Source organism: Thermobia domestica, chromosome 15 (assembly GCF_964235325.1).
Source record: "Thermobia domestica chromosome 15, izTheDome1.hap1.1, whole genome shotgun sequence".
Taxonomy (NCBI): Eukaryota; Metazoa; Arthropoda; class Insecta; order Zygentoma; family Lepismatidae; genus Thermobia; species Thermobia domestica.
In genome coordinates, this window is record NC_137468.1 from 4,828,424 (window position 1) to 4,853,268 (window position 24,845).

At 35.5% G+C, this 24,845-nt stretch overlaps 1 protein-coding gene across 1 annotated transcript in view; it reads right to left on the reverse strand.

The window, feature by feature from the left end:
* LOC145672005 (phospholipid-transporting ATPase ABCA1-like) overlaps positions 1 to 24,845 on the reverse strand; it is a 378,961-nt gene that overhangs the window by 342,579 nt on the left and 11,537 nt on the right. The window contains exon 2 of the mRNA XM_081741187.1: positions 13,839 to 13,932. Coding sequence (XP_081597313.1) covers positions 13,839 to 13,932 — 94 coding nt within the window. The remainder of the gene's footprint in view (positions 1 to 13,838; positions 13,933 to 24,845) is intronic.

Below are 24,845 nucleotides of genomic sequence, written 5' to 3' on the forward strand. Positions count from 1 at the left end.
GTTTCAAAAGTTCATTTCCGTAAACTGTAAAAGCAGTGATTACTATGCTAATTATCACAAATTAAATGCAACTTTTGAGTTGCATACACACAACCTACTAGGGAATGAAGACCATGTGCTAACAAAGAGTACACTGGAAAATGAAATAAAATGTTATAACAAAAATTAAAATAAGATGATAATCGATACAAATATAGAGGATGAATATGACATATCCGAACTTCGCCAAGTATGGTAGAAGAAGCTATTTGTTTACTTCTTCTTGGCCAACCGCTAAGAACATTTATAAATCTATATGTGGCTTTGTTATACGCAATTAGTACATTCAAATTCACAAACGATGACGAACTGAAGGGTACGAAGGTACAGTTGCAAGTAACAACCGTAGTCATAATAATATAGTTCTACTAAACAACGTTGAAAATAGTGGGTAAATAGGTGGTAAGTAGAAATGACCAAAACTGAACAGTTTACATCGATCATTTCGAAATATAGCTAGAAGATTAAATTTACAAGAAATAACAAAAATCAGTGAAATTTGGAGTTATACTAAGCATAGTTTGAGGGGGAAAGCGAGCATCCCCGGTGGGGATACTTCAGCTGACTTCTTTGGGGGGGAACAAAATGTGATTGAGGGGGAAAATCCCCCTCATCCCCCCCGGTAATTCGCACCCTGTGTGTAGGTATTTTATAGCAAAGCTTTTATAATTACTCTGCATATCCTAAAAATTAGTTTATTATATACCTTACTGTTCAGTGATATTCAGTTATTTTTATTAGAGTTGTTTTCCGTAAAACGTTTCTGCTTGTGATGGTATGACGTGAAAACGATAATTAGCTTCTAGCCTTTAATCTTCTTATTATTCCTGATTATCTAATTATTATTCCTGAAGATTTGATAATTGAAGTATTGAACCATCCGAGTTTTCAAATATCTGGATATAATAAAACGTGTGTCATCGCCGATCAATCGCCATCAAAAATACTAAAGTAAAAAAACCTGACGTGGATTCGAACTAAGAACCTGCAGATTATTGGTCGAGCGCCTTGACCACTGATCCACGATCACTTTTTTTTTTTTTTGAAATCTTTATTAACAGTTCTATCACATGTACATTAGACAGTTATAAAAGCAATACAAGAGCTAGTTGATTAAAAAAAAACTGGTTATAAATCTGAAAAGTTTACAGAATTGTTATGGAGCTAAGACAACAAAATAATTTGCGAAGTGTTGTTTATACTGCACATTCATTTGCTGCAAATGGTACCTTAAATAAGACAAATACACATCGACATGATATGGTCGATGTGTGGTAAGCACATAAAGAAGCGTATATGCAGCGAGCCAGACTACACTGTTATTTTTTGCTTTAGGAAAATAGTTAAAATCTGGATATATCAGAACATCAGTAGCAGTAATATGAGATGGTGAAGAATGACAAATCTTACTTATGAGTGTACTAAATTTGGTCCATATATGTTGAATCTCTGTACAGTATTGGAAGCGATGCTCAAGAGTATCTATATTATGACAGTAGTCGCACAGATTACAAGACACTATACCGAGCTGATATAGTCTGTCTCGCGTTTCGTATTTATTATTAACGATAAAATACCAAAGAGATCGTTGCTGGGTAGTTAAAAAGGGAGCATTAATATTTTGCCAAATATAATTCCAATGAAGTTGTGGTTCTTTCAATTGAATGTGGGGCATGACGATATGTTGCGTTCTGAGATAATGTCTGTAGAGTGCTTTGACAGGCATTAACTCAATTTGTGCTCGTTCAATTAATGCATAAGCGATATCTAAGACGGGTTCACACAAGTGTGGGAATTTAATTCCCCAAGGAAAAATATGAATCGGAGCTTCAAGGTCGATGCAACCTAAACATGCGGAGAGAACAGATGACGACACACTGACCCTATCGTTCGTAAACAATTCAATGCTTCTTTTCAGCAGTAATGATTTTGCCTGGAGGGTTATGTTTACATACGCTACGCCACCCTGAGCTGGTAAAAGCTCAAGTTGATCACGTGCAATTCTCAACAGCTTGTGTTTCCACAGAAAGAACAAAGCGTGACTGTTGAGGAAGTTATATGTTTTTGTGGGAAGAGGGAAAATCTGACAGAAATACCACAAAAGACTCAATGCTTTTTGTTTGAGAAATGAATTCCTACTGATCATGTTCATATTGCGAGGCTTATGCTGTATTAAAAGACCACGTATTTTGTTTGCAATTATGACAGAATTGTAGTGAATGGTTTGTTTGGTGTTATTGAACCATTCAATACCTAGGATTTTAACTGAGTCAGCAATCGTATAGTGCGAACTGTATGTAGTTCGGTATTCGGGGTGTATACATAGTAGTTTTGTTTTGTCTTTATTTAAAATCGCTCCAGAAATTTGTTGATACCTGTGTAAAAGGCTCTGAATATCTTCTAAGGTAGATATACTGTTAACATAGAAATGAACGTCATCAAGATAACTTGCGACAGAAATGGAAGCTTGATAAACGTGTATGCCAGTGAGTCTGGTTTGTGCCGCGTATATGAGAGGTGCAACCGAGAAACTGAATAAAAGGCTCGACATGCTATCACCTTGAAGAATACCATTGCAGAAAGGAATGACACAACTGAGACTACCATTGAGTTTTAATGTAGTTGTCCTGTTATGATATACTCCTTGGAGCATGGACAAAAAGGCGCCATTGAAACCAAATTTTTAAAAAGATACTCGTGTGATACCCTATCAAAAGCTTTCGAGAAATCGGTAGATAAAATAGCAACGGGCGTAGGAGAGGCAGTCTCATGATAGGCTATAAAATCTCTTATGTTAGCTAAGGCTTCATGAATTAAAGCTTGTTGCCCATGTCCATATTGACAGGAACTTAATAACTCTCCCACATATTGTTTCATACGAAGCGCGAGACATCGTGTTAAAATTTTTAAGTCTGCACTTAAAAGGCTGATAGGACGATAATTGTCTATGAAGTTAGAGTTAGGCAGTTTAGGGATTAATACAGTAATACCCGTGGATAGAGATTCCCCTAAGGTACAGGTATCTCGATATTCATTGAAGAGATCCGTAAGAAACGGGGCAAGAATATCAATGAAAGTAATATAAAATTCTAATGGTAAAGAGTCAATACCAGTAGATTTACCACGTTTCCCTAATTGAATTGATCTCTTGACTTCATCAAGTGTGAAGGGACTGTTGAGATACTCTTGAGCATTTACATCTAGGTTTAGAGGAATAAAGTCCAAAAGAGATTCATCTTCATTATGTACATTAGGTTTTGTATACAATTGTTTATAATACTGAACAAATTGGGGAAGGACCTGCGAACCTTCATAAAGTTGGCCATCCTTGCCCTTAATAGAAGAAATTAGCTTTTGTTTGCCTCTGAGTCGTTCTTTGTGAATTTGCACGATGTTAGCTTGTTCCGTGTCATCGGCCTGGACAAGTTTGCTTCTAACAAAAAAACCGCGCATGCGTTGTTTATGCAACGACAATAAATGCGCTTTGATTTCTTGAATTTGAGGCCTGACCGGACGGCCTCGTAATTGTTCTTGCATGTATTCTTTGAGAAGACTAGAGTAATAGTTGTATTGAGTATTGTATGCCTGGGTCCGTTGAATACAATATTGTTTACTTATGGATCGAAATCTAGGTTTAATTCGCTTGTCCCAAAAATACATAAGTTTGCCCTGATAGCGTGATATTAACGGAAACAAGATCCGCCATTCCTCTCGAATTAAATGCTGATACTCAGGGTCCATAAGTATAGAGGTGTTAAAATACCAAAGGGGACTACTTCTCAAAAATTTGGATACTGGTAGGGTTATTCTCATAATTAGAGCATAGTGATCACTGAAACAAACAGGTTCGAGCTTAATATGGCGCACTTGTGCAACAAGTGAGCGGCTTATGTAAAAACGGTCCAAGCGACTAGATGATTGTGAAGTATGAAATGAGTGACCCGGGTCAGCGGGTCGAAAATGACGCCACACATCCACTAAATCATACGTATTTACTATGCGCTGGAGTTCGGGAGAAAAGTTAAAGTTCGGAGTCTGGTCAATGGGTTGTAAAACGGAATTAAAATCTCCACCTAATATACAAGGGTAAGTACCATTAAATAGAGCCTGAGCAAGGTCAGTATTGAAGAAATCTTGGCGCTCTCTCTTGTTATGAGAACCAGAGGGGACATAAATATTGCATAATTTGATGCTTTCAAGCATACCAAGGGAGATTCGTTCATTTGGGTAATCATTAATTGTCTTAAAAGCTAGATCACTACGATAGATAATTGCTGTACCTAGCCCATTCTCTGTAAAACGAGAATAGCATGTATGATTGGAAAGAGAACCATATTCTGGAAGGGCCACTTCTTGAGCGAACAACACATCAATATCTGCTTTGTAAATAAAATCTCTTAACGCTTCTTGTTTAACAGGAGAAGTAAATCCATTTAGGTTAATGGTGGCAAAACTAAAACTATACATAAACAAAAATAAAGTGAAACGAAGTGGTAAACACTGCATAAAGGGCTGAAAATGATACCACAATAATACAAAGAAAATAATTATAAATCTTCCCCAACAGGGGTACCAGCTTTCAACTTTTTCAAGGTGGCCCGTGTTCGTGCACCTGAAACAGGTGTAACATCTGAAGAACGACCTCCTTTAGAAGTTTTTGAAACTCCAGTAACAGTTGCCTTTAATTTGGAAAGTTTACGTTTTTCATATACAGGGGCACTAAGATCGGATTCATTGGCGGAATCACTTGTGAGTGATTGCACATTCCGGTCACGGGTGGTATTCGATTCGGCTACCAATGGCACAACAGACTGATTATCGTGGTCCAAGGGAGCACTAGAATCCATTTGTAAGTCCTTTACTGACTGTTGGTCACCTACCTGAGCTAGTTGTCCTTCCTTGAGAATTTCTTGGGCCTTGCATTCAGGAGTAGACTGAGGTACTGCAGTAGATTCCAGAGGGACAATAACTTCCGGGTCAGTAGTACGATCTTCTTCCATTTGTAGGTCGGGGCGAATGACGGGATCGTGGGATGTTTCAGGTGCTGGAACGTCAGGACTTGAAGAAATACCAGGGTGAGCAGAAGTGAGCAGAGGAAATTCCGTATAGTTATCAGTATGCAGAGACACCTTTTCATGTGGGAGATTATAAGGGGTACGAAGCGGTGGCAGTGGAGAGCTGCGAACTGGAGGGTGAACTTTGAAGGGCGGACCTTTTGTTCGGGGGCACTCTTGAACAAAATGGTCCTGTGAATTGCACAACGCGCAAGTTTGGATTTGACCGGAATAACTACAGAAGAGGCGCAAACCACACACAGTAATAAATGAAGGAATATTTTGTTTAACCTTCATTTTAATTAATTTACGTCCAGTACGGGTGACATAGACATGATCCGCAGAATACTGTTCGTCTAGGATTGACTGTATTTCACCATACTGAGAAAACACTCGTGTTAACTGTTGATTACTAAGTTCCATGGGGCACAAAGACACCTTAACGACGGTAATACTGTTGTCAGCGAGATCAATAGGAAGTAAATATTCCTTGTCACTATCGGTAAATTTGACTTCACCATGAGTAGAAGATAGAATTCGTTCACACAGAACCTTGTTGACTAACTTAATATACAGTTGTTTCTTGATATAGTCCAGTTCAATGCTGTGGATTTGATCTATGGTTAATTTAAACGTGTTTCGGATCCATTCATGGACAAAAATTGTAGAAGGCTTTTGACTTACTTGACCAAAATTTATGCGTAAGGTATTTTCACGTAAACAACTCATGTCGAAATTTCGTCGTAGAACGACCACAAAATCACTCGAAGAAATAAAGATATGAAGAGCTAGAAGACACTAATAAATTCAATATCCCACTAAGATAATCGCACAGTACACAAACTTAAATCGACTCGTCGTACACTAAGAGCGAGCGAGAGACGATGTGAATAGCACGAAGTCTCACGAACGTATATCACTAGGTGGTAAATAATTTGTCTTTAGTCTGGTTACGTTAGGTTTCTTTGCCTCCGCTTGCAAAGTTGTATGTTATATTTCTTCGTTTCAAAACGTCTTTCGTATTTCTTTTATGATGATAGTGAATAGTCTACGGCAAAGTTTATATTAATAACTTGAGTTGTTCTTAAACCTTTGGTTCACAAGTTTGTTTCTTCTCCGCACAAAACTATAGATATGACACATTTAATTTTCATACTCTGCATTTGTTTCAAAACAGTCGCCATTAATTGATCAAAGACTTCTGTTCTGCATTATACAGAACAGCTATAAAATGATTTGAGAGTACAGAAGATGAACTAATGTTCTGATTTGAAGCTGTTTTACTTACAACTTTGATAGCAGCAACATTGCTCTCTTTGGCAGTATTTTTGAATTGATATTTTGTCTTAAGTGTATAAAATTCGTCATAGAGATTATTTTTCAAATATATACTCCACAGATTTAAATGGCATTTCGTGGTGATTTCTTTTTAATACGGGAGATATAAAGTCCCCTATTAAATCAAATTGGGAGACGGCGCACCCGTATATGTAGGAAAGGTAACAACCCTAAACAACTATTCAACATCCATCAACCGGGTTATGAGATAATTAAATTATTGTGCGTTGTTTTTTTGAAATTTTGCTAGAAATATTTTGATAAATCCTATAAAAATATATCCAAAAATTTACAGATCTTTAAGTTAACTATGTGCAACTATTGATTACTTATACAATCATTTGATAAATCTGTTGAATGTGACTGTCCGTATTAGAACATTTTATAGATTTTCTTTGTTTTATTTGTTACCAGTAAATAATGTGTATCTATAAAGTAATTAATGTTGTCAACTGAAGGCACATGAAATGAAATTTTGAGTTTTACGTCCCACAGACTGAAGGTACCAAATATAACAGAAGTAAATCCCCACGTTAAGCGGGTTTGCATATCCAGGCTCCTAACTATGAAAACATTTACGATCACTCCAATCCCAATCATTTCACAGATTCAACCTGTTGTATATGTTATTAGCACGTAAATTTGAATGTAGTTTATACAAAAAAGACTTTTATGCATTGCAAGACCTGTAACGCACAAAAATTCACCACAAACTTATAGTGGTATCGACATAAACAAAAAAGTGTGGAGCAGGAAGCTACTTTACACAAAAGTCTAAAGAAGCTCAGTGAAGACGTACGAACTGGTCGAACGGTTTGGGTCAATAGTCTATCAATCATAAGTGTATATGTTCAAACCCTGTAGGAAGTAATTGTTTTGTTTTTCCCTAAAAGTGTGTTCCTATTTTCATCAGAGGACTGAGAACATTTCTTTGAATAAATCTTTGGCAACTACTTTTATCTCAAGTTCGATTAGAAGGGAACATTATATGAATTGCAAATCTAAAATACAAAGCAGAAAACAAAATATTAAGTATGTTCAATATTTCATTATTATCCTTTAATTTGTAATGAAAAACTAATTATAAGCATTGATGATTTCAGATTCTCCCCGGGTAATGACCAATATATATGAATGAGAAAACTGATAGAACATTATTAGTCCACTTTGAGCATGATCCAAGATCTGGCCACGAAGGGGGAAATTTATGTCGACAGGGTCTCAAATTCTCCCACAGGTCATGCCCGGAAATCATCACTGCTTGAAAAGTTTCCTTAACAAATACCTATATAGAATATTACATTTATTTCTCGTTCTACGTTTTGAAATGACAAAATCATAATTTTAAAGATAATTATAATACGATATGCATAAAGGTTTATAGAACTAATGAAGTAGATAGTATTGTGTAAGTTGTCGATTTCTACTCGGATTAAAACTCGAATATTCCTTTGCATCGTACTTTAAAGTAAATACTCTCTCTATATAATTCTTACTGGAAAGCATGTTTAACTCCAATTACTTAATCAATATTTTTAATAATATATTTTATTGTAATATTTTTACTATTCAATGTCGTATACACTTCATTTCCTAAAGCAAAACCTCGCAAATGTATAGTGGGCTAGTGAATATTATCAAATAAATTATCATTTAGTTTACGTAGATACTTGTTTGCTGATTTGAAACTTCGTACTTTAACTAATAATAATAATAATAATAATAATAATAATAATAATAATAATAATAATAATAATAATAATAATAATAATAATAATAATAATAAAATCATAGCCATATCTCATAAGAATTTAAGGCTTACTCAATAAATGAATTCAACGTGGTCTCTATCCGAAGTTCTATTTGTTCGAATCCGATAGAAATACAAAGAAAAACTTCGAGAACAGGTAAAAGAAAAATGTTACTTTGATGGGACTGGAACTAACCTTTAAGAGTTCTTTACAAATTAGAGACAAATGCCTTAGACACTTTGTCTCTTTTCTTTAAGTTAACTGATTCATGAACGTATCTGAGTAAGTTGTCTCTCTTTTCTACTCAGTTATACGTGTTTTACAATCATTTCCTTTAACTTTGAACGACAGGAACACGAATACAGAAACATTTAGGATAATTAAAATTCCAAAGTTCCCTCACGGAATCGAACCCGGGAATTCCAAAGTTCCCCCGTACACCAAAGGCACACGTACTAGCCACTATACCAGCGGTAAGAGCGAATGAAATGTATTTTGAATTGTCTGAAATTTATGCCTATTTCGCACTGATGTAATATGTCTATTGATGTTTTTATGTTTGCAGTATTCGTTACTTTGAGGAATGATATATGTTATTCATATGGGTTTTATTACGTATTTGTTCATAAATATTATATAAATTATCATATTCATGATCTTTCATGGAAATTCGCTGGTGCATGCACAGTAGACAGACAGCGTAATTGGAAGGTGAGTTCAACAGAGATTATGTATTTCGCCGACATTATTTAATAGCTATGTAGAAGAGATAGCAAAATCGAATCTACCTAATGAAGATGGAATTTCGGTAGGAGATAAAATGATGATGTGTATACGGTTTGGGGTTGATATGGTTGCTGTTGCAGAATCTAAAGGAAAATTAATAAGATGTAGAAAACTTGAGAAAGGCTTCTGAAGAATATGGAATGAAAATAAATGTTAGAAAGACAAACTCCATGGTGATTGAAACGAAGCGATCGGTGTCAAATATAGAAGAAGGAGAGGGAAAAAACAACAGGTGACTAGTTTTAGATATTTGAGTACTATTATTAGTGATGATATGAAATGCGAACCTGAAATAAAAGCAAGGATAGAAATGGCGAAAGAACCATTTAGGATGAAGAAAATACTATTTTGTAGGACCTTGAATAAAATTGAAAAAAGACTCATAAAATGATTCGTGTACTGTATTTTACTGTATTTATGTCGCAGAAATATAGACATTACGCAAAAATGATGAGAAGCAATTCAAGGCTTTCGAAATATGTGCATGGAGAAGAATGGAAAGAAAGAGCTGGGTTGAGAGGAAACCGAATGAGAGGGTGTTAGAAATGGAAGGAGAAAATTATTATTAAGAAGAGGAAGAGAACCTGGTTGGGATATTGGTTAAGAAGGAAATGCATCATGAGGGATGTGCTAGAGGGTATGGTGGCAGGAAAGATAGGGAGAAGATTAATTAGAGTACTGTATATAGAAACAGAATTAGGCTATTGGCGATATCAAAACAGAAAAATCGTATGTGAAGATGGAAAGGTTAACAGAAGATCGTGGAGCATGGCAGTTTCTCAACCGCGGTAAGTAACCCGCTGGTAATGGCGGAATACATCTGATATAATGATGCTGATGATGCACAGTAGAAACAGAAAAATCCACTTTACTGTCATTGCTAATACGAATCACAATGCAAATTTCTACAGGCTGTCGAAATGCCTTTCTCTAAAGGCTGTAGAGAACTGTCTGTTACTATGCGAGGGGAAATCATAGATCGAGTAACTATGTGACAAACTGCCATTCAGATAGCTAGGGATATGGGCTGTGACAAGAAAACAGTGAGGAAATTGATTTAGTGGTATGAAGAAGCTGGTGAATATTTCACATCTCGGCCAAGAAGTGGGAGACCAATAATAATAATAATAATAATAATAATAATAATAATAATAATAATAATAATAATAATAATAATAATAATAATAATAATAATAATAATAATAATCTCAGGCATGTATATTTATTTTCAGCAAGTCTTTAGCTTACCCTTCTGGTGCAGTATTAGTTTTTAAACAGTCATTATAAAATTGTCAAGCTAAATTTTAAAGAGTCATTATAAGTGGTGCTTTATTTATTTATTTCACAATTCCTGTCTGCCAGTAGCTTTCGCCCCCTTACTCCCTCTTCATGCTTAACCTGGAGGAAAGTGCGTGTCCTCAGGTTGGGAACCACTGCTTCCACTAAGGAATTCTGACAGCCTGTTAGAAATTTGTATTCGTACTAATATCAGTAAACTACATTCTTCTGTTTCTACTGTGCATGTACCAGTGGATTTCCATGGAAGATCATGAATAATTCTGATAATGTATATAATATTTATGGACGAATACGTAATAGAACCCATATGAATAACATGTATCATTCCTCAAAGTAACGAATACGGTAAACATTAAAAAATCAATAGACATATTACATCAGGGTCATATAGGTATAAACTTCTGACACTACAAAATACATTACATTCGCTCTTACCGCTGGTATAGTGGCTAGAACGTGTACCTTTGATGTACGGCGTCCCGGGTTCGATTACCGGTGGGGAACTTCGGAATTTGAATTTTTCTGAATGTTTTTGTATTCGTGTTCCTTTCGTTCAAAGTTAAAGGAAATGATTGTAAAACACGTATAACTGAGTAGAAAATAGAGACAACTTACTCAGATACGTTCATGAATCAGTTAACTTAAAGAAAAGAGACAAAGTGTCTAAAGCATTTGTCTCTAATTTGTAAAGAGCTCTTAAAGGTTAGTTCCAGTCCCATCAAAGTAACATTTTTCTTTTACCTGTTCTCGAAGTTTTTCTTTGTATTTCTATCGGATTCGAACAAATAGAACTTCGGATAGAGACCACGTTGAATTCATTTATTGAGTAAGCCTTAAATTCTTATGAGATATGGCTATGATTTTTTTATTATTATTATTATTATTATTATTATTATTATTATTATTATTAGTTAAAGTACGAAGTTTCAAATCAGCAAACAAGTATCTACGTAAACTAAATGATAATTTATTTGATAATATTCACTAGCCCACTATACATTTGCGAGGTTTTGCTTTAGGAAATGAAGTGTATACGACATTGAATAGTAAAAATATTACAATAAAATACATTATTAAAAATATTGATTAAGTAATTGGAGTTAAACATGCTTTCCAGTAAGAATTATATAGAGAGAGTATTTACTTTAAAGTACGATGCAAAGGAATATTCGAGTTTTAATCCGAGTAAAAATCGATAACTTACATAATAATATCTACTTCATTAGTTCTATAAATTTGAATGCTTATCGTATTATAATTCTCTTTAAAATTATGATTGTGCCATTTCAAAACGTAGAACGAGAAATAAATGTAATATTCTTGTTAAGGAAACATTTCAAACAGTGATGATTACAGGGCACGACCTGTGGGAGAATTTGAGACCCTGTCGACATAAATTTCCCCCTTCGTGGCCATATCTTTGATCATGCTCAAAGTAGACTAATAATGTTCTATCAGTTTTCTCTCATTCATATATTGACCATTAACCGGGGAGAATCTTCTGAAATCATCAATGCTTATAATTAGTTTTTTATTACAAATCAAAGGATAATAATGAAATATTGAACATACTTAATATTTTGTTTTCAGCTTTGGATTTTAGATTTGCAATTCATATAATGTTCCCTTCTAATCGAATTTGAGATAAAAGTAGTTGCCAAAGATTTATTCAAAGAAATGTTCTCAGTCCTCTGATGAAAATTGGACCACACTTTTAGGGAAAAACAAAACAATTACTTCCTACAGGGTTTGAACACATACACTTATGATTGATAGACTATTGACCCAAACAGTTTGACCAGTTCGAACGTCTTCTCTGCGCTTCTTTAGACTTGTGTGTAAAGTAGTTTCCTGCTCCACACTTTTTTTTTTTTTTATGTCGATATCACTGTAAGTTTGTGGTGAATATTTGGGCGTTACAGGTCTTGCAATGCATAAAAGTCTTTTTCATATAAACTACATTCAATATTACGTCCTAATAACTTATATACAACAGGTTGAATCTATGAAATGATTGGGATTGGAGTGATCGTAAATGTTTTCATAGTTAGGAGCCTGGATATGCAAACCCGCTTAACGTGGGGATGTACTTCTGTGAAATTTGTTACATGTTGAATATGTATGTATGCAAAGCGTTTCAAAATAAACACCGACAACGTTGTCGGTGCCCATTTTGGGCTTCTCTGGGAATCGTTTTGGACTTCATGAGCCTCGTCGTGTAGCGATTTGCGTTAACGCAACGAAAATTTTGTGTTTTACAGTAGTTTGCATAGCTCTTATAGACTGAGACTCCTACTTTCCTAATCGCCTGTTTCAGCATTCATTATTACTCGGACAGCTTCCATTTGCTCTGGTGAGTAGGGTTACCACCTATCCAATGCGAAATGTAGTGATACCTCATGCAATAAATAAAGCTAGAAATGTACGATCGTTTTTTGTTAATACTAATAAGATAATATGTCTTACTAGTAAAGAGAAAATGATATTTATCTACTTGATAAAAGGATGGTGTAAGTTTTTTTCTTATTTTGAAGATTGTATAATAACGTGGAAACTAAAGTATAATAATAATAATAATAATAATAATAATAATAATAATAATAATAATAATAATAATAATAATAATAATAATAATGTACAGATGTTATAAAGGTTAGTGGTAGCCCAAGCCATCAAACCAGTATACGCCACTGCTGCAAGAGTATATTCTTAGTATAAGTATATTTTAGGTCCACACTAACTTCCCCCCCACCTCGAAGTGCTTCAATTTCCACACTGCTATAGGTAGAACAAATTATAGCCTGGAATCGTTTTCTCCAACTACCAAATTTTATTATAAAATCATCCATAAACAGTATAAAACATCAGTTTAATGTACATTCTCTAATACTGGGTAAAGAGATGTGACCCAAGCCCCGAGCAAACTGGGTTGAGGGGTTTTAGGATCCCCAATGCTCCATTGGCGTGAGAAACTCGGGTTCGATTCCCGATGGGAGCTCATGTGGTACGGATTCCACTTTGATCAATAGGTCCCGTCTCATATAGTCTCGCTGCTTAAAAAGACGTTAAACTCAAAATCAACTCAACCCGATTGTTCATGCAAACAAAGGGGGTTAAGAGTCACAGAACTCCGACGCAAGCTAGGCGACTCAGTTTAGGAGTCCCAACAAAGCTCCGAACAAGCTGAGTGGGAAGAGAGGAAGCCTCGAGTTACGAGCAAACTAGAGCCTTTGGGTTAGGTATCTCCTTGAGCTCCGAATCAAGCTAACGGAGGGAGATGACCATTCGCAGACTGATGCTTGTTGCTAAAATCCTCTTGGTTATATAAGTGCTCCCGGTAGTGTCGCTGGTGCCTTTCGTCTGTAGCTGTAGTAATCCGTAGTAAGACGTATGTTGTAAGACGTAATGCGTTGTTGGTGTTTATCAATATAAGCATATGTTGGTTGTTTGTAAACAAAATCATGTGGGATATTATAATATTAAACTAATATTGTTATTTTGACTATGGCTAATATTATGTTTCCCCTAATACATTCTATAAAGAAGGTATCTTATACCACAACGTACTCACATGTAGGTTGACGTTCTGCTTTACCTTTGTTTCGAATAAACATTAGTATAATAAATAGGATCAGAGGCCACAAAATCTCCGCTAGGAAACGGATCTAAAATAATGCAAGAAAAGAATTTCTTTTAATATTAAGCCACAGAAACATACACTTGTTTAAATATTCTAAGAAACAACTTTTTTTTTAAGAAAATAAAAGTGAATCGTAGTATCATTAATAAATTAATTTGATTAAATCCTTAGTGATAGTATATTAATATGCAGAACCACACTGTATTTTTAATATGTTTTCTAGTACTTAAGATACCAGAGTCAAATGATGGTCCGGGTGATTTTTTACCTTCACCAAGTTTTATTACAAAATATAATAAATACAAGTGTCTCTAATTCAATGTCTCTTTCTCAATGACCAAGTGAAGGAATATTAAATTGTTTTGTCGTGTGTCCCTTCCACTTATGGCAGTTTCCAGAACACTTTGGCAGGTAGCAGGTTAGATTTGGATTATAAGTTTAAGATGGGATCCCTAGTCCAGTGCGACATAGGGTAAAAAAGAGGTGTTCCTAGTCCACAGCGACATAGGGTAATAAAGAGGTGCTCCTAGTCCACAGCGACATAAGAAAGTAAAGGTTAAGCGATTGTGTTGACTGATGCCGGGTACCTTGGTGGTTCGGTTTTTATCTATCGTCTTCGAGTCCTTCCGTGAGGTACGTCTTCTTTCGGTGTTCCTCGGTGTCTTTCGTGTCGGCTTTTCTTCTGCTACGCTGTTTACAGTCAATAGCACGTGTTGTGTTGACATGTGCTCTTGTTATGATGTGGGGATCCTTACAATATATATATATATATATATATATATATATATATATATATATATATATATATATATATAACTTTTTTCTCTTTTACATTATGCTGTAACTCTACCCTGTCAGGGGATTTTTGAGACACCCTGTATATATCTTTCCCTAGCACTGTTTTTCACAATCTTATGTATTTGTGTATATCTTTTCTCTTCTAACTTTTGAAGATACGATTTACACATGCTGCAGTGTTGAGACATGATTCTTAATTTTCTCTAGCCTCTCACTATTGGGAATGTAATTGTGTCTATATGCAAACCAGTTCGTTTCTGAAACAGTGTGTTCAATTTTCTATCAAAGTTTGCGTTCCACTCACTTACTACTAGTCATTGTTACTAATATCATTGAAATACATATAATGCTGTTCTTGAAGGAAGTTACATCGACATATACAAGGTCATTCACTAAATAACCGGAAAAGTTGTATAAAAACCACAAAGTTTTGCATCTTTGTTATTTATTGATTGTTATTATCAGCAGCGTTGAATTCAGACTTTTGTACAACGAGGCAATAAAAATTTAGGGGGTACCGTAAGACACGGTTACTTTGTACATCAGGGGTTACTTTGCACAAAATATGAAAAGTCGGTAAAGCCACTCGGTAAAGTTGTTCTTAAGTTCTAATGTCGCCTAGTGAAAATGTCTTAAAATATGCACTGATATGTAGATTTTCTGGTACTTAAACATTGTTCAACAAAAGAGGCTATTTTCTAATAATGTGGATTTATTCGTAACTGAACGTTGTTCTACTCATCTATAGTAAGATTTACTAAGAAGTACTGGTAAAAATCACAAACAAAAGATTTCTACGTTTTTGGATCAGTGCCTGGACATAGCTTGTGTGCTCATTAAAACATTGGATACATTGTATCCATCTTTCACCATCTTTGTCAAGTTTATACGGCTGTGAACAAAACACACATTCGTCATCCACTCTATTTTCCGCATCGATTGAAAGAAAAAAACTTAATGAATCGTCTGAAGAAGATGTTTCATCTATGATTTTTTTTAGAAGAACGCTTGCTCATAGGATCTGCGTTGCAGCAACAGTCTGGAACATAACCTCAGGATCCCACTTCTTCCTTCGAGTGATTTCTGTCATATGTAATAATCGAAGAATGACATCAGCAATACCGTTCCCTAATATCTGATATCCGATATTTGGCAACATAGGTCGTGTGGCAACTTTCAACTATATACATCAAGTCAACATAAACGAACTACCAAAACATCACGTAATATAAAACTACTCTTCTTACTCTATATTACAATTATAGTATGAATATAATTAAGTTACCTTCATGGACGACATAATGCAATAAACTACAATAAATATTAGAAATATTTTACGAGATCAAAATCACAAAACACTTCACCACACAAGTAAACATGTTGCGGGAGGTATTGTAACTAAGGCACTTAATGGCCCACCGATTAGTGTGCAGTTACGATAACGGCCGCTAGGCTGCAGCACTTTACATCGAATATTTCTCAGTATCCGATATTGGGAAACCATCCGATATTCGGCATCTCAATCTTATGGTATTTATAGTTATTATAACGCTTTTAAGATGTAATTCTCTTATATTTCCCACAATATAAGAATTGTTGGTAGCTTTTGCTAATTTTTAAAACACCTCCTAAAATATATTATTATTGTATGCATGGCCGCAAGCAGGATGGGGCAAAAGGATCAGTTACATCACCTATATTTTAGAAAAGTGTTCAATTCTTTGAAATACGTGTCAAAGTTGTTAAATTTTCTTGCTGATCCACTGTTGTATTTAATATATTAGTACGAAATTCTATAGTACTATAGATATTTACTATATTTAATATGGGCATATTGGCTTAGCCAGGATTTTATTTCGGGATGGGTCCGGGAGTCCTCCCCCGGAATGTTTTCGGCAATGAGGAAACTAAACGGAATTTTAATGGTTTATTTTAACAACTTTGAAACTTTCGGGGTCCAAGGGCCCTCAGTGTTTGGTAATGCTGGGACTGAAAACGTAAATTTAGGTTTTACTTTAACAATTTTCCAAAATTTCGAGGGAGGTCATCAAAACAAATAGTATTACGATTATGTCCTTTTCAGATATGATATACTAATATTGCTAGTTGTAGATTTACATATATATAATTTTATATTGAAATGTACCTTATATATGTTTAGTCGATTAACTTTCACGCACTATTTAAGCACACATTTTGATTGCCATCCATTCTGATTGCAAAATCTCTATTAAACTTTTGAAATGAAATGAAAAATGACATTTTTGTATTTGACATCTCAGGATTTGTTCTTAGGAGATGGATGATTAATGAAAGGAAGTGATTATGAAATTAAATTTTGTGTGCTGTTCCGCCAAAAATCGGGCTCGAGACTATGTACACAACAGGCGCACGCGCTAACCACTAGACCAGCAGGGTGACCGACATATATATATGCACAGACCTTGGTGCAAGTTAGCTGTAAATCTGGGGCCCCGCATCACCTAAGGCTGGCCCTATTTATGATAGTTTACTGCGTCCGCAATATTCATGTCCTTATTTCATTTAACGTTAATCTTAAGTTAATAATTCGCTTTGTTAACAAAACTATTAAAGGAATTCAACACAACTCCAAATGCTTTGATGAATGATAAAGTGGTTTATTCTTATGAGCATACAGCGACACTTCGTGTAGGGATTAAGACCTTTTTTGAAATCGATTTTCACAGCGTGGAATTATTTTAACGAATGAGGGAAAATGTAGACCGATACAAGGGGAACTTCTACATACTTAACTTGGGTAGCATCACTGTCGTAAGTTAAAAAAGAAACCTTTTCTACCTTACCGATATCTCAATAAGCCCTTCTCATTGTCAGTAAAAACAATGGTTTGTTGATTGTTCTCCTTCCCTAATCTTTTGAGGAGTATCAAAAAACACAACGGTTCACCGTTCAGGAAAAGAATGCCTGTACACAGAGAAAAATCCGTTCTCCGGACAGCGGTATATTGTACAAATATACGGTATCCTCCTGCTTACTATAGAAATCAGTACAGAGCATATGTTATCCGTATGCTACATAGGCACTGCCCTTAGATGTTACATCATGCCATTGCAGGATGTCTGACATCTAACAGTTTTTCGTATATCACATGCATATACTTATGTTACCTTCGTCAGCTATAGGTTATATATGTCCATTTCTATGTGAGATACTGACCGCCTACATTGTTTCATACAGAAAGTACGAATAGATGGAACACTTATACAGAAAGTATTATAAAACATGCGTTTTCAGTTATACTTCTGCTGTACGTTAAGTCCAAAAACTATAGGAATTACGCATGTAACCTATCTTTTTAAGTACGCCACCTACTTTTTTTTTTCTCAATGTAGTTCAAAATGTTTTGAATAAAGAACGAAACATGAAAATATTGCTAAGTTAACTCAGGACATTTTAAAAAAGGACATTTCTCGATTTTCCAGGCGTCTTCGCAACAATGCAGGACAGCTCTTTGAAAAGCAATACTGTACTGCGAAAATCAGTACGTCTGGTCACCCTAGGTTATAGAAATAATATGCATAACGGGTCATCGTTCACAGTAGAGAAACGGGAAGAATGAATTACTTAGACTTAGGGATCTACAAGATTGGCAGTATATTTGTTAGCTTAGTAAACCCAAAATCTCCCTTACGCATTCATTGTATCAAAGAATGTTAGCACACTCTCGGCTAATGAAAGCCAATACATGCCAGATAAGCAGAAAAACAATAACTTAACGTGTTTACATGATAAAGAGGCGTAAATTGTATATTTGACAATACAAACTGGATACAAAATTCTTACTCTTAAAAATTGACTTTTTGATGTCAGGAAAACATATCAAAAAAATTACATAAGGACGACACAATATGTTACCACATTTTAAAAGAGGAAACAGAACAGGTACACCTTGTCTCAAAAAGGTTGAGCGCATTCTTTATTGCTGTTTCGAGGCAAAAATTTTTTAAGTCCAACTTCGGGTATCTTCGGGAAAAAGTAAACCAGGTTCGAACCTCGAAGCCAACCTTTGCAATCGGGAAAAATCTTGCAGATGTGTTTTTCTTCTTTTAAATATAATAAGACTTGTTACCAATTATATATAAAAAAGCAACATTGATTGAAATACTTATTGATACAATATTTCGAAACTGTATTAATGCCAGCACATGCTTGTTTGTCATTTTGCTCTCCATACTTAATGGAATATTTAGATACGTAAACGAATCTTTCCATATGTAAAAGAATGGTGAAAGTTAAGACATAGAACATTATTCTCTCCTGAGTACTAAAATGAAAGTCAAAGTAGAACAAAAACAGCGTTTGCAGTGGATATGAATGTAATTATTATCTTAAATACCGGTATATATCGCTAGAAGTATTATTCGTTGAGCGCTTGTGTTAGCTCAGTGGTACGCCGTTGGATTTCAAATCGTAAGGTCGATGGTTCGATTCGCATTTGAGTCAATTTTTTTTTTATGAAATTCTATTTTCCGCAATGCATGAAAAATTATATAAAATAATTACATTAAAATACGTCAGTTGTATATATATAACATACAATCATTGCAGAACAAAGTGATTATTATGTTTAAAATATAACAGGTGTTCACAGTACGTTGGTATTCTATGATATATGTGAATGTTAAATACAAATTAAGAAAATAATATCATCGCAATGAATAAATTATGTAGTGTATTTATTTGCAGCTATTTGTCATCGGAAGTTACTTCTGAATTTTCTCATTACAGCAAGTGATTTACGCTTTCTGAAAGGTAAAGAGACTATTCGGGTATAAACAGAAATTATTATACAAACTCCAATCTTCGTTACAGACACAAAACTCCCGATCCCCAAAACTATGTAAACAGGAAATTTACGAACACGAAGTCATGTCTAAGAGACTTATTCATACTCGAGAAAGAAGGCAGAATAGGATTTCTTTCCAAAGGATTTTAGTTCAATAATCTGCAAGTCTTTTGTATATGGATGTGGTCCCTTTCTCTCCGCCAATATATATACAGTAAAAGCGATCGATATTAGTGTCGAATCCATAGTTCTCGTTGTTGCCGAAATTAATAATTACAACTCCGAAAGCGTTAAAGTCCAAATTTAACTCTCATCGTAAAGCTCATTTGTGGTTAAGCGTATAGCGTACACGCTTTCGGTGTGGGAGACCCAGATTCGGCTCCCAGCGAGAGCTCATGTAGTTCGCGTTAATTAGTAGGTCTACGTCTCATATAGCCTCACTGCTGACGGGACGTTAAACTCAAAATCAATTCAATTGATTCTAAACCCATTATTATAGCGGGCGATAAAGGATGAAAAATAAAATGTCTCAAGTGACTGAGATTAGTGTCAAATCCATAGTTTGAGTTCGTGACACTGTTACAAACACAATGTCATTTAATGCCACGTTTTGGTATGAGCGACTATGCCTCCTGAATTTTGAATTTACAGGAGCAACATCAAAAGCATTGCTCACACAGCTCTAAATGTTTTGATGTATGTATACGTGTATATTCCAGCGAAACTTCGGAACACTTTTGAATTCAGACATTTTCACCCGGGGGGGAATGTGAACTCCTCGGGAGGGAAGGGTTGTTTTTCTGTATTTTTGCAAGAAAGCAGCATATTTAACAATTCCATTCACATGCACATCTTACCTAATATTGAGACTAATTGCTGATATTAAATATTCAATGAGAGATTAATTAAAAAAAAACAATCGTTTAATTTTATCTAAAACATTAAATAAAGACTGGCAAAAATATTTTAGACTAAACTTTAACTGCTATTTACAGTAGCTATTTTTGTTATTATTTCCTATGTTCAGTAGTTACTAATGTAGAAGTTTTCAAAAAGATTTAAATTAACGCATTTTTTTTTTTTTTTTTTTTTTTTTGTCCTAAAACAAACACATAGGAAAATCTTAACAAAAACTTATCATTCTTTCTCACACTTCTGATTCTGAATCAAGCATATTAGCCTTGGTTTCTTCATTGCATATACATCAATAGTTTAGTTTACGAAATCTTCAGTAGGATTTTCCACGACTTTGTGCCGTGTCATGGAAAATCAGCGCTTGGGGCGAGAGTATACGACGGTAGCCCCGTACGTGTGAGTGAGGTCGACAGACCAGCTGCGAAAGGTGAGAAAATTTTAAAAAGTAAACCCTGCTTTTCCTTGATTTTGAGCACTTTTTATTACTTTTTTCCTTTCATTTTATATATGTGCACATGCCCACATGTGCATATGTGTTTCATTCCTCTCTTTTTCTTTCCTTCTTTTCTTTTCCTTTTCCCTTCCGAATTTTGCGCCCCTTACTTCGGCGCCCGGGGCCGTTGCCCCTCCCCCATTGCACGGCACTGAGCAGGATCTTCGTCACCTTCAATAGCAATCTTTCACTTATATACTACTATTATATTGATAAATTCTATATAAATCTCTAACCCAGGAGGGATAACTGTTCCTCCCTGATCCCTCTGAATCTCACCCTTTAACTCACTTATTTTTAGTTAAAGAAAGGTGTGTTTACTTTAACAATCGTCAAACACATGGAATTTAGGCGCTCTATTTCAAATAATGCAAGAACCGTACATTTTCAAGAACTGAATGAAGTCTGCTGACATCAGAGATCATATGGAATGATCAAAGCCCTATCTTTCCTTTCCTATCTCAATCTGTGCTAATGCTACCTACAGTACTAATATATAATATAGGGCGAGAGTATAGTACTTACTAAAATACAAACTTTTCTTCAACAGTTGAAAATTTCATGTTCTGCCAAACTCGGTCATAGCGTTAAGAAATATAGGTTTTATTGACTATTTTGGTATTCTATCTTAGTTTAATATTTATATACAATGGGTCTGCGTTATTTATATGTATATTGAGAGATCGGATTTCGTCTGCACGTGCACGGAAAGAAAAGCAAATAATTGGGTGAAGTAATTTCTACATTTTGTGACTGAAATTTTGGAAGTTTCTCCGGGGGGGAATGAATTTTCTTCGGGGGGAGATTTCCCCCCGGGCTACCCCCTGAATTCATCCCTGCTTCGGAATGTCTGGTGCAACTTTTACCTAACATGGGAGACATATTACTTTCAATCTAAGGAAAAAAATATTGTGGAATTCAGATACCTCAAGGGATTGAAGTTGGGAAGAGTGGCATGTAAAAATAGTGTAAAATGACTGATTGTAGAGTGTTATCCATTGTTTTCTCGGTCGTTGAGATGAGTAGTGAGGCACTCAATGGCGTTATATCCAAATTCATCCCCATCTTTACAGGATGAAGGGCTTGGAGATATGATTAATAAAATGTAAAAACTTACTTAAGTATTTGTCGAAGTAATAGTTTTCTGGGGTCGCGAAAGCGTTTCTAATAACTTTGGAGTGTAGTTTGTAACCACTTCAAGATGGGCTCTTTAATCATATCAATTTCTCACCTTAAGAAGAAATTACCATCTCAACTAGTATATGTATCAAGCTAGCCTTCGCAATCGAGAAAAAATTGTGTAGATGTATGTTTCGTCTTTTAAATGATACCGGTATACTAAATGTAAAATCAGAGATTGAGTTGGTCGGTGGGTCAAATGGGTCAAGATTTATGAGTGGGTCAGTGTATCGTAGGTAAGCAAGGCGTGACCCACTGCGAAACACCATCACTGTGACTCACACTGACCCATTGACCCACCAACCCATTCTGCTCAGTGCCTTCTAGATAGCATTTTCTGCACACTGGCAACTTTGTCTACGTTTTACTTTCAAGACCTCCATTTTTCTTCTTTTTTTTCATTTGGTTGTAATGAAGAAAGAAGTTCAGGCTCTTTTGGATTTTGATATTTCCAGTTGTAACAATGGCAATAGGACTTACTGCTTGGCTTTTGAGATGCAGGCTATGAGTTTTTAGAGGAGCTAACTACTGGGAAAAATTGGTTTATTACAAATATAACCTCTTAAGTCAGTAGAGAGGATGGCGTGGATAATGGATCAAACTTAATGACGATGTATTTTAGTGGGTCGGAGTTGGTCACAATGGTTCAGAGTTGTTTATATTTGGTGGTGGGTCAGAGTGGGTCATGGTGGGTGAATGGGTCACGTTGGGTGTTGAGTCATTGTGGGTCACGATGTGTAGTGGGTCAGTATTTTGTGGATCAAGGTTTCATTGACCCACACCATCTCTTGTCAACATTGCACTAAAGAGCAGAGTTTCCGAAGGTGCGCGTCGGCGATTTTCTCAAATTTTGCACATAGATAGGACCCCACAAGAAAGCAATAAATCTTGAAACGGTTCACAGTACCATCTCACAGAACTCGAGATAGAGGGATTTGTTTGATTGGCTAAATTAAGACATCAATAATTTATCCTTCTACAAGCGAGATTTTCTTCATCGTTTCCGTGGCGAAGTCAGAAGAATATGCGGCAAGTAAACTTAAGGTTGAAGGTTCGCGCCCACCTTGGGATACTTGCTTTTTTCCCCTAGTGTTTTTTACACTCACCTGAATATAAACAAATCAAGCATATGGGCGATTTAACATATTTTGGGGGAGAAATTTTGTGGTTCGTTGGCGTTTCGTTGAGTCTCTGCCGCTGGTGGTATAATTTTCAAAACCGAAGTGGGGCCACCACGGATCGTAGCTGCGGGATCACCAACTTTTGGCGAAATGTCGCCAGTTGCGCATCGGTGGTCCACTGACGCTTACGACATGGGGGCTTGTATCTGAAAACTAAGAGAATAAAGAAGCGTGGTATCCATGAAGCCCGTTGACACTAATAAAAGTCTGAAACGATGAAACAGATGTCAACACCGGAAAACATGTATTTTATAATTTCAAAGGTACCCCGTGTCGAGGAAAAAGATTTGCCCCAAGGTTCCCCGGTGGGTCTCAGGAGGGGTGCAACTCAAAATTTGAAAATGGTAAGGGGAATCAAGTAGTATGTCATTTAAAAGTATTACTAAAATTTAAAAAAAATGGTAAGAGTCCCGAGTCTTTATGCTAACTTGTGCAAAATAGCGAGCGTTCAAGATGGTAATAAATCCTTCATTGAAAACTCCTTGACCACCTCTACAAATGTGAAACTGTGAAACTACCCAGAAGAGGTAAACACTTGTCTTACCATTGCAAAAGTATAATGCACCAAGGTAAAACAAGAAGCGACCCATTATGGGTTTATTACATCACTAATATTAAATTCTACGTTCCACAATTGTGTCTTTAAGCTAAAGGACAAGGTGATTGTGAATTATGAAATTAATGGTAGAATACAGAATTGACCCACAACCAACTATGAACCACTCTGAACCATTGTGACCAACTCCGACCCACCAACGTAATCAACTCTGACGCATGATCCACGTCCTTCTCTCCATTGACTAAAGAGGTTACACTTGAAATAAAACAAGACTGTGAAATTTTCACTTATCGGAGTTTGAATTCCTACCGTCAATCGCTCAAGCACCGCTCTGTTACAATACCGGTGGATCTGACCTTTGCGATATACAATGGTAAAGTGTTTCTCATCTTCCAAATTAAGATGAATTTAAATTTATCATATATAATTATTTCTTTCTTTGCTTACATATACATATCAGTAGAAAACAGGATGAAATTTGAAAGTATCAAATCAAGATAAAGTAGACCAACGTAAGAAGAAAAGAAAGAAAAACTAGTTTTCCATATAATTAAGCATGCCGTACTAATTTAAAATGCTCATAAAATTAAGCTTGGAATACAAATGTTATGTCTATTTTTCTCACAACTTTGTGGTTTGATTGCCTTATGCTGTGAACGCTCCATATATTATACAACAGCTTCAGCAATCCTTAAATTAGAAAGCAGTGGGTATAAAATGCAAAGGACTGTAGTTTTCATCCTCAATTAGTTTCTCAACTAATATCAATCGTTTTCGATAATTTTTACAAATCAACCCACTACCAATTTTCAATATATAGAAAATCCCCCCCCCCCCCGCTCATAAAACACATTTTTAAAAATGCCAGGACACGTTCTGTTTATTTTTAGTAAAGAATTATATACTGAATTTAAGCTCTCTAAGTTGAACGGCTTGTAAGATACTCAGTTTTTCGCAAAAATTCGGAAACCTACTCCCCACTTAG